Below are 14,239 nucleotides of genomic sequence, written 5' to 3'. Positions count from 1 at the left end.
GTATTTTCTAAAACAAGAAAACAGGAAGCAGAACCATATAGGAAAGTAAACTCTCCATACGGAGGTCTCCAGTCACCAGAGCTTACATAAATCTGATAAAAGGATATTTTTCTGTTTGTGTTTTAAAGACTTGGAGCCTCACTATATTGCCCAGGCTGGAGTACCATGGCTATTTACAGTGTGATCACTGCACACTACAATGCTGAACTCCTGGGCTCAAGTGATTCTCCCACCTCAGCCTCCGAAGTAGCTGAGACTACAGGTGTGCTCCATCACATCTGGCTTGATAAACAGACAATTGTGTATAATTAAAAGGAATGTTAATTCCAAAAACTGTTTGGAATCTTCAGATTGAATATTTTTTATTAAAAGAGCAGTTTTAAGACAATCCACTGGCATGCAGGAAGAAAATATTACAACTTCGTTTTACTATTCTCAACCTTTAAAACACCTATCTTTATGAAAATGTTACAATGCACATAATATATTTTATAATAAACATATACATATTGGGGATGTGTTTTGGCATTTTTACTGGTGACATGGGCAATCAAAAGTAAAGATCACTAGTAGTTTCTTATTCATAAGTAATTTTACAGTTCCATATTTTCTTTCCCTTCCTCCCTCCCTCCCTCCCCCTCTTTCTTTCTTTCTTCCTTCCTTCCTTCCTTCCTTCCTTCTTTCTTCCTTTCTTTCTTTCTTTTCTTTCTCTCTCTCTCTCTCTCTCTCTCTTTCTTTCTTTCAGACAGGGTCTTGCCCTGTCACCTTGGCTGGAGTGCAGTGAAATTATCACAGCTCACAGCAACCTCAAACTCCTGGGCTCCAGCAATCCTCCTGCCTCAGCCTTTGAAGTAGCTGGGAATAGAGAGGCACGTGCCACTACACGCTAATTTTTTTTTTGTAGAGGGGCCTCTCACTCTTGCTCAGGCTGTTCTCCAACTCCTGGCCTCAAATGATCCTCCTGCCTTGGCCTCCCAAATAGTTCAGCAACATTAATAATTTGAAACCTCCACAACGCTGACATTGTTAGAATTTCCACAGAAGTGAGTTACTTGGCTAGAGAGTAAGCCCAACTGGACCAGCCCTGGGCATTCTCTTTGCATCTCACAGTCTGTACATAAAGGCTCATTATTGTAGTGCTCAGACTCCTGGGGACCACCAAAGATTTCCAAATGATTCTCAGAAATCTCCAGGGGAACATAAAGAGAGTGCCCTACCCCATTTAAGTATCTAGATATTGAAACAGAGACACCTCCTTTCTCATGCCCTCAGGGCACACATAAACTCTGAGGATCCTTGAATACTTAGTAATAAATACAAAGATAGAGGTAAAAACCCCCATGACAGTCCCTTTTCTCTTGCTTTGTCAAAGAAAAAGGATGATATTCTTTTACTTGGATTAAAGTATCCCCAAACCACAGATTGAGTCAGAAAAGGAGTTCTCTAAATGTGATAATCTACTAGGGCAGATTAGGTATCATAAAAATGGAAAACAAGGCTTGGACAAAGTAGCTAAGGGAAAAATGGCAATTTTATTTCAATAAGAAGGATAAAAGAAAAATCAAATTTATATCATCCTAAAAACAGTAGTAAGAAAACCTCATTATCAAAAGCCCTTTAATATAACTCATAGCAAAGATGTTTACCATGGGAAATTCACTGAAAGACTACAAGAAAATAAAATAGCACTGTTTTGTACTTATGAATCACTTTAAGGAGAAGGAATGACACATTTCTATTAATGTTAACTGACGAATTAAAACACAATTTCCGGCTGGGTGCAGTGGCTCATGCCTGTAATCCTAGCACTCTGGGAGGCCGAGGTGAGCAGATCGTTTGAGCTCAAGAGTTCGAGACCAGCCTGAGCAAGAGCAAGACCCCGTCTCTACTAAAAAATAGAAAGAAATTATCTGGACAACTAAAAATATATAGAAAAAATTAGCCAGGCATGGTGGTGCATGCCTGTGCCTGTAGTCCCAGCTACTGGGAAGGCTGAGGCAGGAGGATTGCTTAAGCCCAGGAGTTTGAGGTTGCTGTGAGCTAGGCTGACACCACGGCACTCTAGCCCGGGCAACAGAGTGAGACTGTCTCAAAAAAAAAAAAAAAAAACAAAACACAATTTCTATATTTTCGTTGGTCTGTTTTTTTTTTTGTTTGTTTGTTTTTAAGAGACAGAGTCTGCTCTGCTGCCCTAGCTGGAGTGCAGTGGCGTAATCATAGCTCACTGTAGCCTTGAACTGCTGGGCTCAACTGATCTTCCTGCCTCAGCCTCCCATGTAGCTGGGACTCCAGGCACATGCCACCACACCTCACTAATATTTTTTTTTTTTTTTGTAGAGACAAGGTCTCACTATGTTGCCCAGGCTGGTCTCCAACTCCTAGGATGAAGCAATCCTCCTACCTTAGCTTCCTAAAGTGCTGAGACTACAAGTGTGAGACACTGCCCCCAGCCTGATTTTTAAATTTCAGAGACAAATAACATGTTATGATTTTACATAACAACACTGGCTCTTTTTGCAGCTTACCTAGATCATGACAAAGCCCAGCAATCTGAACACAGAGCATATCTCGTTCACTTATCTGCAGCTCTGGTTGTTTTTCACATAGTGCACGAACTAGACATCCTGCAAGATACCCTACCCTGCAGAGCAAAAACACAAAAAGTCACTCTTTCGTTTGAAAGATAAGTGATACTTCTGATCCTTAAGAAATTTGATATGTTTTCTCAAACATTCTACTATTTCTAGGACAATTTTACAGAATAGTCTATTTCAGAACTGACAGAAACACACACAAACAGAAACTCAAAAGCAGGACCTCTGGGTCAACATCACTAATCATTAGGGAAATGCAAATCAAAAGCACAATGCAATAGCATTTCACACTCACTAGCATGGTTACTATCAAAAAAAAAAACCCCAGAAAATAACAAGCATTAGCCAGGATGCAGAGAAATTAGAATCCTTGTGCACTGCTAGTGGGAATGTATAATGGTGCAGCTGCTATGGAAAACAGTATGATGGTTCCACAAAAAATTAAAAATAATAGTATCATAATGATCTAGCAATTCTACTTCTGGGTATATATCCAAAAGAACTGAAAGTAGGATCCTAAAGAGATATTCACACATTTATGTTCATAGCACTGCTATTCACAATAGCCAAGAGAAGAAAGCAACCCAAGTATCCATCAACAAATGAATAAATAAAATGTGGTACATACATACAATGAGATATTATACAGCTTTAAAAAGGAGGGAAATTCTGATACATGTTACGACCTATAAGAACCTTGGGGACATTATGCTAAGTGAAATAAGCTAGTAACAAAAAGGCAAATACTGTATGATTTCACTAAGATGAGGTACCTAGAGTAGTCAAATTCATAGAAACAGAAAGTGGAATTGTGTAGTTCCCAAGGACTGGGGGAGGCGGAAGTGGAGAGTTATTGCTTAATAGGTATATATAGCTTCAGTTTTGCAAGACGAAAAGAGTCCTGGCTGTTGCTGGCACAGCAATGTGAATGTATTTAACACTACTGAACTGTACACTTAAAAACAGTTAAGATGGTAAATATTACGTTCTGTGTATTTTACCACAATTTAAAAAAAAAAAAACAAGAATCTCTGGTTTTCTAATGTTTACGATACTGAAGATAAAGTGTGTAACATGTTAAATGCACTTTCAGCACTTCCCTCTGAGAGGCATTCCTAAATGAATATATCATCTTTCTTTTCCCCTGAACTCTAAGCTCCATGAAGGTACAGATGATTTTTACCTTGTTCACAGTTTGGTATGGTGTTCAATAAATATTTGTTGATGAATGAATGAACACTTGAGTATAGATCTATGTGTTTTGGCTAATCAAAAATGCTTTAAAGCAAACAAAAAAAAGTAATACACTATGAGTACTTCATGAAAATCTGGAAAACTGTCTAGTTCTTCCTTGTCCATGTCCTCTTAGCTCTACATTTTATAATGCAAAAGCAGACCAAAGTCTCAGCTTAGTTTTACGCTAACAGAGGCATCACTTTCTCTAAGATTTATGAATGCTTTCCTGACTTACACATTTCACGGTAGATAAGAAAATGATCTGGTTTCAAAGAGCAATTCTTTGAAAGACTAAATAGAGACTATAAGAAAATCAAATGATCAAATTTACAGAGGTTATATCAGTAACCAACCCTAATAGCTTTTTTTTTTTTTTTGAGACAGAGTCTCGCTCTGTTGCCCGGGCTAGAGTCAGTGCCGTGGCGTCAGTCTAGCTCACAGCAACCTCAAACTCCTGGGCTCAAGCGATCCTTTTGCCTCAGCTTCCCGAGTAGCTCAGGCATGCGCCACCATGCCCGGCTAATTTTTTCTATATATACTTTTAGTTGGCCAGATAATTTCTTTTCTATTTTTAGTAGAGACGGGGTCTCACTCTTGCTCAGGCTGGTCTCGAACTCCTGACCTCGAGCGATCCACCCGCCTGGGCCTCCCAGAGTGCTAGGATTACAGGCGTGAGCCACGACGCCCGGCCAATAGCTTTTAAATAATATTTAAAGACAAATATTTTATTCAACTGATCTGTCAACAGACACCTTATCTTTCCAGGAATGATCTGAGGTGGCTTATAAGAATATATAAAATAAATAATATATAGCAAGGTAAATCAGAAGTCTAAATTTTCTCATCAACATAAAATAAGGATATTACCATCATTGTGTAAAACTATTTATTCTCTAAAAGATTAAGACAAGAAAACTGTTTCATGAGACAGAAGAGGTACTTAATAACTGCAAGTTCCCCACCCCAATCCCTTCTTACCCTAGACTATGTTCAAATCGATTGTGTGAAGCTCCGGGAAAAACATAGTAACCACCTCCCAATTGTTTAATGTATCGAAGCCGCTGAAATTGAGGTGTATCGATGATCCGGATGAGAAGAGGGTGGAGCTCAATGTGGCCATGGATAGGATCATTAATTACCTAGAAAATTATGTTTAAATTAATATGAATAACAATAAATAACTCCAGCTAAAATTTTTGTGCAGCCATTCCTAACTACAGAGCAAAGTCAAAGCTATTTAATTGTTCAAGTAATAATAATATTAAGGGAAATGACAATATATTAATATCATTACCTTATTTAGGTATCACTACCAGACAGATCACATATATTGGATCTGGGTATATTTTACTTCTTCTTAATGGATTCTAATAACAGAAAGATAAGGATTTCAATCTTTTTATTACAAATATGACTTAATTAGCCTTTAACAAGTTAGTCTTGTATTCAAGTTAAACACACTCATTTAACATATTCATTTCAACTTAAACATATTCATTCAGATCATGTAAGCCATATTACTATAGGCATTGTGTCTAAATTTTTTTCTAAATGTATCTATATAGTACCCATCACTAAAATAGAAAGGAAGGCAGGGAGGGAAAGAAACTCTTCTACCATATAGATTAGAAATACACAGGAAGGTAAAATTCTATAGTACTTAATGTTACTCAGAAATACTTAGTAAAGATAAATTCCACAATTATTCATTACTCTAAACTTAAACAGGGGCTTTAAATATGGGTGAAGATTTAATACCCCTCGATGCATCTTTAAAAAAAGATATAACTTTCTTAACTGTTCATAATAACTGCCTTTTAAAGAGCAGGCTACAGAATAAAAAAAAATCTGATAAGTTAGATGACTTATCAGATTGCATGATATTCAAACTGCTCCATGAAATATTTAAAAAGCATATGGCATTCTAGGTGAAGGATCTTGTCTATCTCATTGCTGCTATAGTCTCAGAACCTATCACACACCACCTTGCCTGGCACTTAGCAGGAACTCAAACATCTTTTGAACGACTACTGGTGAATTGCTATTGCAAAGTAATATGTTAATATATTGGATTATTTAGCATGTACGATGTCTATACACAGAAATATATAAAGTATGAATTACAGAAGTTCAGTGCTGTAAAGCAGCTTATAGGGGTCATCTGGTCCAACATTTGAACATGTTGGTAATAAGGAATTCATTTCCTTTACAAATATAGCCATGCATCCCATAATGACATTTTGGCCAATGATGGACCTCATATACAATGGTGGTCCCATAAGATTATAATGGAGCTGGAAAATTCCTATTACCTAGAGACACTGTAGCCATGGTAATGTTGTGGCACCAATGTATTACTCACATGTTTGTGGTGACGCTCGTGTGAACAAACCTACTGCACTGCCAGACATATAAAAGTATAGCACATACAATTATGTAAAGCACATAATACTTGATAATGATAATAAACCAATATGTTGCTGATTTATGTATTTACTATATTATATTTTTTATCATTATCTTTGAGTGTATTCCTTCTACTTATATTAAGGCAGGTCCTTCAGGAAGTATTCCAGAAGGCACTGTTATCATAGTAGATGACAGCTCCATGCTTGTTATTGCCCCTAAAGACCTTCCAATGGGACAAGATGTGGAGGTGAAAGATAGTGATATTGATGATCCTGACTCTGTGTAGGCCCAGGCCAATGTGTATGTTTGTATCTTAGTTTTTAACAAATAAGTTTGTTGAAAGAAACTATTTTTGAACAATGTATTTGTGTTTTAAGCTAAGTGTTATTACCAAAGAGTAAAAAAGTTTAAAAAAATTTAAAAGTTTATAAAGTAAAAAAGTTTTAGTAAGCTAACGTTAATTCATTATTAAAGAAAAGTATTTTTTATAAATTGAGTACAGCCTAAGTGTACAGTATTTATAATGTCTACAGTAGTTTACAGTAATATCCTAAGCTTTCACATTCACTCACCACTCACTGACTCACCCAGAGCAACTTCCAGTCCTGCAAGTTCCATTCATGGTAAGTGCCCAATGTAGCAGTACCACTTTTATACCACATTTATATATCTTTTCTATGTTTAGATATGGTTACACACACAAATACCATTGTGTTACAATTGCCTACAGTATTCAGTATAGTAACATGCTGTAAAGAATTAGAGTCCAGCAGCAATAGGCTATACCAGCTAGCCTAGATATGTAGCAGGCTACACCATCTAGGTTGTGTAAACATGCTCCATGTTCCCAGAGTAATAAAATCACCTAACAATGCATTTCTCAGAACTACCCTTGTTAAGCAATAGATAATTGTAGTTCAATTCAACTTCAGTACTGACAGCTTGAGTCAAGTAATGACCAGAATTCACAACTTCATTAAATGATATGTATACATGTTAACAAAGAAAAGATATATGGTGATGTTAAGTGATTACTAATTTTTCTCATCCTGCTCTATAAAACTACTTTATGATTAAAACTATATCAAGGTTAGCCTTTAACATACCAGGAATCATGTTAAAGTATCTCAGAAATAGAAAGAACCAAGAATGCCTTAATTCAACCTCGTGAATATTCTTATCCGACATGAAAAAATTCTCACGATTTTTAAATATTTGAAAATCATATACTGGTCTATTACTTCCCCCTTACACAAGACCAGTGTAACCACCACAAACAAATGAGAATCTATTTTATTTTTAAAGATCATCAAAGAAAAATCCTAAAATCTATTTTTAAACCATTTAATAGCCTAAAAGCTTTCACTGTCAATTTTTCAGGTTGTAATTACTATTCTTAAAACATTTATTCACCCTAAATATGCTAAAATAAAATAATAAAATAAAATAAAATAAATTTAAGCAACTTTATAAAAACAGTGAAAATTAAATTATTTTTAACTTAGTTAATACCATAATAACACATATTCTCTCTCTTTTCACATCACATGCATGGTGAACACTTTCTCATGTTTTTATAACCATAAGGCCAGGCATGTTAAGATTTTACAAGTTGGGTAAGTGGTCTATATTTATGCTTTTCTGTATGCTTAATGTATTTTAGTTTTTCTTTTGATTTAAATACTCTGTGCTTATTTTAGAAAATGCAGAAAGTTTAAAAAGTAAAGATCCATTCCATCACCAAGAAGATTTCTTTCCATTCTCTTCAAAATAAATTTTTCATGATTGAGTTATATCACTTTGTATGCAATAAACACAATAAACTCAGATTCCTCTTACCTTCATTGTATCAATGAGAGTCTGATTCAGTCGCTGGATATGACTAAGCAGCTTCTTCCTTTCCCACAAGGAACTAAAATTATAATAGGATAAGCAAATCTATCATTATTTGCTTAATAATCATCCCTGGAATACATAACAGCATATAATTAACTCTAGATTATCTACAGTATTATAAAGAGAAGTTAGATTGGAAGGATCAATAATTCAAACATCCTCCTCCTAGAAACCCTCTTCTACCTTTCTCCTAAGATAGGGGACTCTCCTGCTAAATCAATGTAGGTCTCACCCAGGGTTCTGCCCTTGATCCTCTTCTCTCTTGGTAAACTCAGACTTGATAAACTCAACATCCCCATCTCTACTCAATGCCCACTTTGTACATCAAATTCATTTTAACCAAACTAAAGTCAACATCTACTCTCACAAGCCTGGACTGGCTTATGAGCACCAGGTATGACTTAGGCATGAATCAAATACACACATGGGCCGGGCGCGGTGGCTCACGCCTGTAATCCTAGCTCTGGGAGGCCGAGGCGGGTGGATCGCTCGAGGTCAGGAGTTCGAGACCAGCCTGAGCAAGAGTGAGACCCCGTCTCTACTAAAAATAGAAAGAAATTATCTGGCCAACTAAAAATATATATACAAAAAAATTAGCCAGGCATGGTGGCTCATGCCTGTAGTCCCAGCTACTCGGGAGGCTGAGGCAGTAGGATCGCTTAAGCCCAGGAGTTTGAGGTTGCTGTGAGCTAGGCTGATGCCACGGCACTCACTCTAGCCCGGGTAACAAAGTGAGACTCTGTCTCAAAAAAAAAAAAAAAAAAACAAAAAAAAACAAATACACACATGAAGGTTTTAACTTTATTTATACCCATCTTCCATTGTCAGTAATCCCTCATAATGTTCCAGTTTCAAGAAAAAATTTAATGGGAATTAGATTTGAAAAGCTCAAAATCCTGTGATTCCTTATTTTACTTCATTTACAATTACTTATTGGTCCTCACTCCTGGCTAAGTGTCAACAGAAACAGGCAAAGGGTTTTACTGACCTACTAGCTAATCAGATTGAAAATAAATCTTTTTCTAGAAGCCATATATAGATGTGGAATCAGAAGCACTACACTGGCCTCTATGTTGTACTGAGATTGACGGTAATAAAAAATCTAAGAATGATATTCTTGGGATGAACAGAAGCATTAGTATAGCTGATAATTAACGCAGCATACCTTGTGTTTTATTATTCCCCATCCTCCTCATCAGTTTGACATAACAAGCACAGCACAAAACCAGGCTTTAAGAAGTACTTATAGGTGGACCCAGGTTAAGGTCACACAGTTTAGCATAACCAGAAGGCACAGCATAAAATTCTAAGCCTAAACTAACCTCACTATTACCCAGTATTTTCCTGAACTGACACTCAGTATTTATTACCTAATTAAAACCTGGCTGGGCGTGGTGGCTTGTGCCGGTAATCCTAGCACTCTGGCAGGCCAAGGCCAGAGGATTGCTTGAGGTCAGGAGTTCGAGACCAGCCTGAGCAAGATCGAGAGAGACCCCATCTCTACCAAAAATAGAAAACAATTAGTCAAGCATGGTGGTGCACACCTGTAATCCATGCTACTCCAGAGGCTGAGGCAGGAGGAACACTTTAGCCTGGGAGTTTCAGGTTGCAGTGAGCTATGATGACACCACTCCACTCAACCCAGGGTAGGGACTACAGGCATGAGCCATTTTGGGAGGCTGAGGTGGCAGGATCACTTGAGGCCAGGATTTTGCAACCAGCCTGGGCAACATATCGAGAACCCATCTCTGCAAAAAAAAAATTTTTTAAACTAGCCAGGCATGGTGGTGTGCCCTTGTAGTCCTAGCTACTTGGGAGGCTGAGGCAGGAAGATTGCTTGAGTTCAGGAATTTGAGGTTACATTGACCTATGATCATGCCACTGAATTCCAACCTGGGAGACAGAGTGAAACTCTATCTCTAAAAAAAAAAAATTTTTTAAATCCCCAAAATAAAAAAGAAACTATTCATGAGGAAATCACTGATTAGACTATATAAAAACCACCACCAGGCCGGGCGCGGTGGCTCACGCCTGTAATCCTAGCTCTGGGAGGCCGAGGCGGGTGGATCGCTCGAGGTCAGGAGTTCGAGACCAGCCTGAGCGAGACCCCATCTCTATTACAAATAGAAATAAAAATTATCTGGACAACTAAAAATATATATAAAAAAAAATTAGCTGGGCATGGTGGCGCATGCCTGTAGTCCCAGCTACCCGGGAGGCTGAGGCAGTAGGATCGCTTAAGCCCAGGAGTTTGAGGTTGCTGTGAGCTAGGCTGACGCCACGGCACTCACTCTAGCCCGGGCAACAAAGTGAGACTCTGTCTCAAAAACAAACAAACAAACAAAAAAAAACAAAACAAACAAAAAAAAGTAGTCATGGGCCAGGATACTTAAACTATAATAAGATTTTATTTCTGTATTCCAATGTTTCCAAAATCTAATGCTTCTTACAACTGATGTGTACATTTAATGTAACAATGCTTAACTAATAAAAAACGTTTATAAATCAATGGTTGTTTGTAAAATTGAGGGAAAATAAGATGTGCATGTCTAAACTGGATTCCCCCCAGAAAGCAGAGTCCAGGACAACAGCTTGCATACGAGTAATTTATTTTGGAGTGTGAACCCTGGGCAGTGGAGTAGGGTATTAGGAAGGGTGAAACAGGAAATACAATAAAGACAGTATAAAGGTACATCTACAGGTTGGTTGCATTGGTATCACTGTGAGCAACTGGGTGGAGCAGTGGGTAGGGCTAATCCCACTGACATCCTCTAAGGCAGCACTGTCCAGAAGAACTTTCTGTGATGATGGTAATGTTCTATTATCTGCTCTGTCCAACATGGCAGGAGCTAGCCATAGTAGCTATTGAGTACCTGAAATATGGCTAGTGTAACTGAGGAATTTTTAATTAATTTTAATTAATTTAAACATGTAGCTAGTTACTACCATACAGAACAACACAGCTCTAATGAGTCTTGCAGAATCTCTCTGAGTTATGAAGTAGGACACGAGAATTATGCCGTACCATCTTCCTTCAGAAATTCTGTCTGTTTTGTTCACTCAGGTGTCCCAAGTTCCTGGAATAATGCCTAACATACAGTGAGCCTCCCATAAATATTTGTAGAATGAATCAATAGTATTTGTGTTCACAAAGACATACATGGTTCCCATGAAAGGACTCTATTGGAGCAAATTCCATTTAGTTCAAATGGTAAGCAACTATTATACACAAGAAATAGGTAGCAAGAGGGACTTTGAGAGGACTGAGGGGGCTGAGATGTGGTTATGAAAGAGCCAAGATGAGGTCCCTGAAGATTCTGATCCAAAGGATGTTTACTGAAAGTCAGTTAATGGTCCTACCGAGATCTTGTTTTACAACCTACATCCACTATCAATTATTAATACTAAGCAATAGGGCATGAAGTAATTCAGCATAATCCTTTGTTTTGATTCTTTGGTTACTGTTACCACAAACAACATTTAGCTAAGTGAATTTGCAGAAGAAAAGACCATGTTTCACCACTGTTGCCAATTTCCTCATAGAAACAAAATCTCCATTTGAAGGAATTTAACACTGGATCCTCAACTGAGATTTTTTAAATGGCCCTGCTCTAACCTAGATCCTAGAACCTCCAGCCATACATAGAGATCTATCTATCGATCAAAAATTTATTAAGGGCTAATTATTATTGTTTCATTATTACCCTTTTCACAGGTACAGAAACTGAAGGGCCAAATAACTTGTCCCAAATTATACAACTAAAAAGTGCCAAACTATTTTGCATAGTGTCTTTAAATCTAATATCAGGGATACATTCCAGTCTTAAGATAGCTTTAGGAAGACCTAGAAATATATTCAAGATAGATTTGTAGCCTTGATTTTCTTGCCACTATTTTTTTTCCTCTTGGTTCTCACATATTTTCTGGTGTATATAATTCAATTATTCTGAACTTGAGAGTAAAAAGTTGGTCACTACAAACTTCACAAAGGCATGTCCATACAATTCTTTTCTTTTCTTTTCTTTTTTTTTTTTTTTGAGATAGACTCTCGTTCTGCGGCCCCTGGCTAGAGTGCAGTGGCACCATCATAGCTCACTGCAACCTCAAATTCCTGGACTCAAGTGATCCTCCTGCCTCAGGCTTCCCAGTACCTGGGACTAGAGATGCGTACCACCATGCCTGGCTAATAAAACACTTCATAGATTTAAAATGAGGACAAGTAATATCAGAGATCCTGGGCTTTGTCGCTCAAAGATGGATAAAGTATGTTTGGTTACAATGTGAATTTTTTTTTTTCCTTTTAAAAAGCACCAACTATAGAAGATACAATGTGAATTTTATCATTCTTACCTTACTCCAAGAGTTTCAAGATGAGATTCATCAAGATAGGACAGTAATGAGCCTGTGATTTTATTTTCTATGGAAGAAAGAGGAGAAAAAAGACAAATAAATTCAATATTTACAACATATGCTTTTCAATTTCTTTCAATTTGGATCCACCAGAATTTATTCAGATCAACATCTGGTGAACACCTACTATAGGCAAGTACCACTTTTTTGATTTGTTACTTGTAAAGTCTTAATTTTCATTAGGTAAATAAGCCAAGAAGCATTTTTTGATAAATCAGGTGAAAATTTAATTTATTATTATTATTATTTTTTGAGATAGGGTCTCATTCTGTTGCTCAGGCTGGGCTCAAGCAATCCTCTCACCTCACCCTCCTGAGTAGCAGGGACTACCAGACATGCACCACCATGCTTGGCTAATTTTTAAAAAAAATTTTTGTAGAGACATGGTCTCACTATGTTGCCCAGGCTGGTCTTGAACTCCTGGCCTCAAATGATCCTACCTTAGCCTCCCAAAGTACTGGGATTACAGGTATGAGCCACCTTGCCTGGCAGAAAATTTAAAAATTACTTATGTAAATTATTTGGAGGAAAAGGCCAGCTGCAAAAAGTGAAACATGACTACCTGTGGGGTTTTGCTGGGACAGCAACTACCTTTCAAACCACTAGGGTTTGGGGTGGGGATGAGGAAGAAAACTTAAGTCTATTGTTCTTAGAATCATCAGGTTAAAACCTCAGGAACACCCAAAGTGATAACTTCTCTAAAACCTCCTAGGAAAGCACACAATGTGGTTTGAAAAAGTTATACATAGATACATACTATGTGGTTGGATTTTTTTTCCCCTTTTCTTTCTATTAATATATAGTTAATTCTAGTCCTTCCTGACCTCAGATTCCAGAACTCTGGACTATTTTCAAACAAAAACCTTCTTTCTAAAGGTAACAAGAGAAAATGAGGAAGTGGTTTTCCAAAAAGAAAAAAATGTTTAAACAAAAATAGTTGTGTGTGTTTTTTCTTTCGAGACAGTCTCACTCTGTCACCCTGGGTAGAGTGCAATGGCATCATCTTAGCTCACTGTAACCTCAAACTCCTGGGCTCAAGCGATCCTCTTGCCTCAGCCTCCTGAGTGGCTGGGACTTGAAAGGGGCAGCCTTGCTGAAATAACAGGAAAATACCTAATCCTGCAATAATTTTCTAATAACAGCTAAAGATCAATCACTATTTTTTTTCTCTTTCTCTTTGTCCCCACAAAAACAGTAAGCCACTTGGCCTTTGTAGCTGGCACCTCCTTCTCTTTCTTTGGGATGCCATGCCTCTCCCTGTTCTCCCTCTCCTTACTCTCTCTCTCCTTCCAAAAGGATAAAATAAACATTTTTACTTTTATATATCCTAATCTCTGCGTCTCTACCCTCGAGGTGAGCACCTACTAGGCTTTCTATCCTAACAGGACTACAGGCTCAGGCCACCATGCCTGGCTAATTTTTCTATTTTTACTAGAGATGGGGTCTGGGTCTTGCTCTTGCTCCTGAGCTCAAGCAATCCTCCCACCTCAGCCTCCTAGAGTGCTAGGATTACATGTGTGAGACACTGAGCCCAGCCCTTTTGTATTTTTCTATTACAAAAAAGTTATTCAATGTAAAAAATCCATAAAATGTAAAAAAGAAAAGTCATAAAATATCAACTTACTTAAGTTCTCTTAGTAGATAACCACTGTTAACATTTTGGGTAGCATCATGCAAAACATATTTATGCAATT

General features: G+C 37.5%; 1 protein-coding gene across 2 annotated transcripts in view; it reads right to left on the bottom strand.

Annotated features, from left to right (window-relative positions):
* The window catches only part of SAMHD1 (SAM and HD domain containing deoxynucleoside triphosphate triphosphohydrolase 1), a 46,457-nt gene that overhangs the window by 28,399 nt on the left and 3,819 nt on the right, over positions 1-14,239 (bottom strand). For both annotated transcript variants that reach the window (XM_045528630.1, XM_045528631.1), the window contains exons 2-5: positions 12,486-12,552; positions 8,079-8,151; positions 4,809-4,969; positions 2,526-2,641 (exon numbers count right to left, since the gene is read on the bottom strand). In XM_045528630.1, the coding sequence (XP_045384586.1) occupies positions 2,526-2,641; positions 4,809-4,969; positions 8,079-8,151; positions 12,486-12,552 (417 nt within the window). The remainder of the gene's footprint in view (positions 1-2,525; positions 2,642-4,808; positions 4,970-8,078; positions 8,152-12,485; positions 12,553-14,239) is intronic.

This window comes from Lemur catta, chromosome 17, assembly GCF_020740605.2.
Source record: "Lemur catta isolate mLemCat1 chromosome 17, mLemCat1.pri, whole genome shotgun sequence".
In the NCBI taxonomy this organism is placed as follows: Eukaryota; Metazoa; Chordata; class Mammalia; order Primates; family Lemuridae; genus Lemur; species Lemur catta.
Note: the sequence above shows the minus strand (reverse complement) of the source record. Positions and strands in the feature narration are given on the sequence as shown.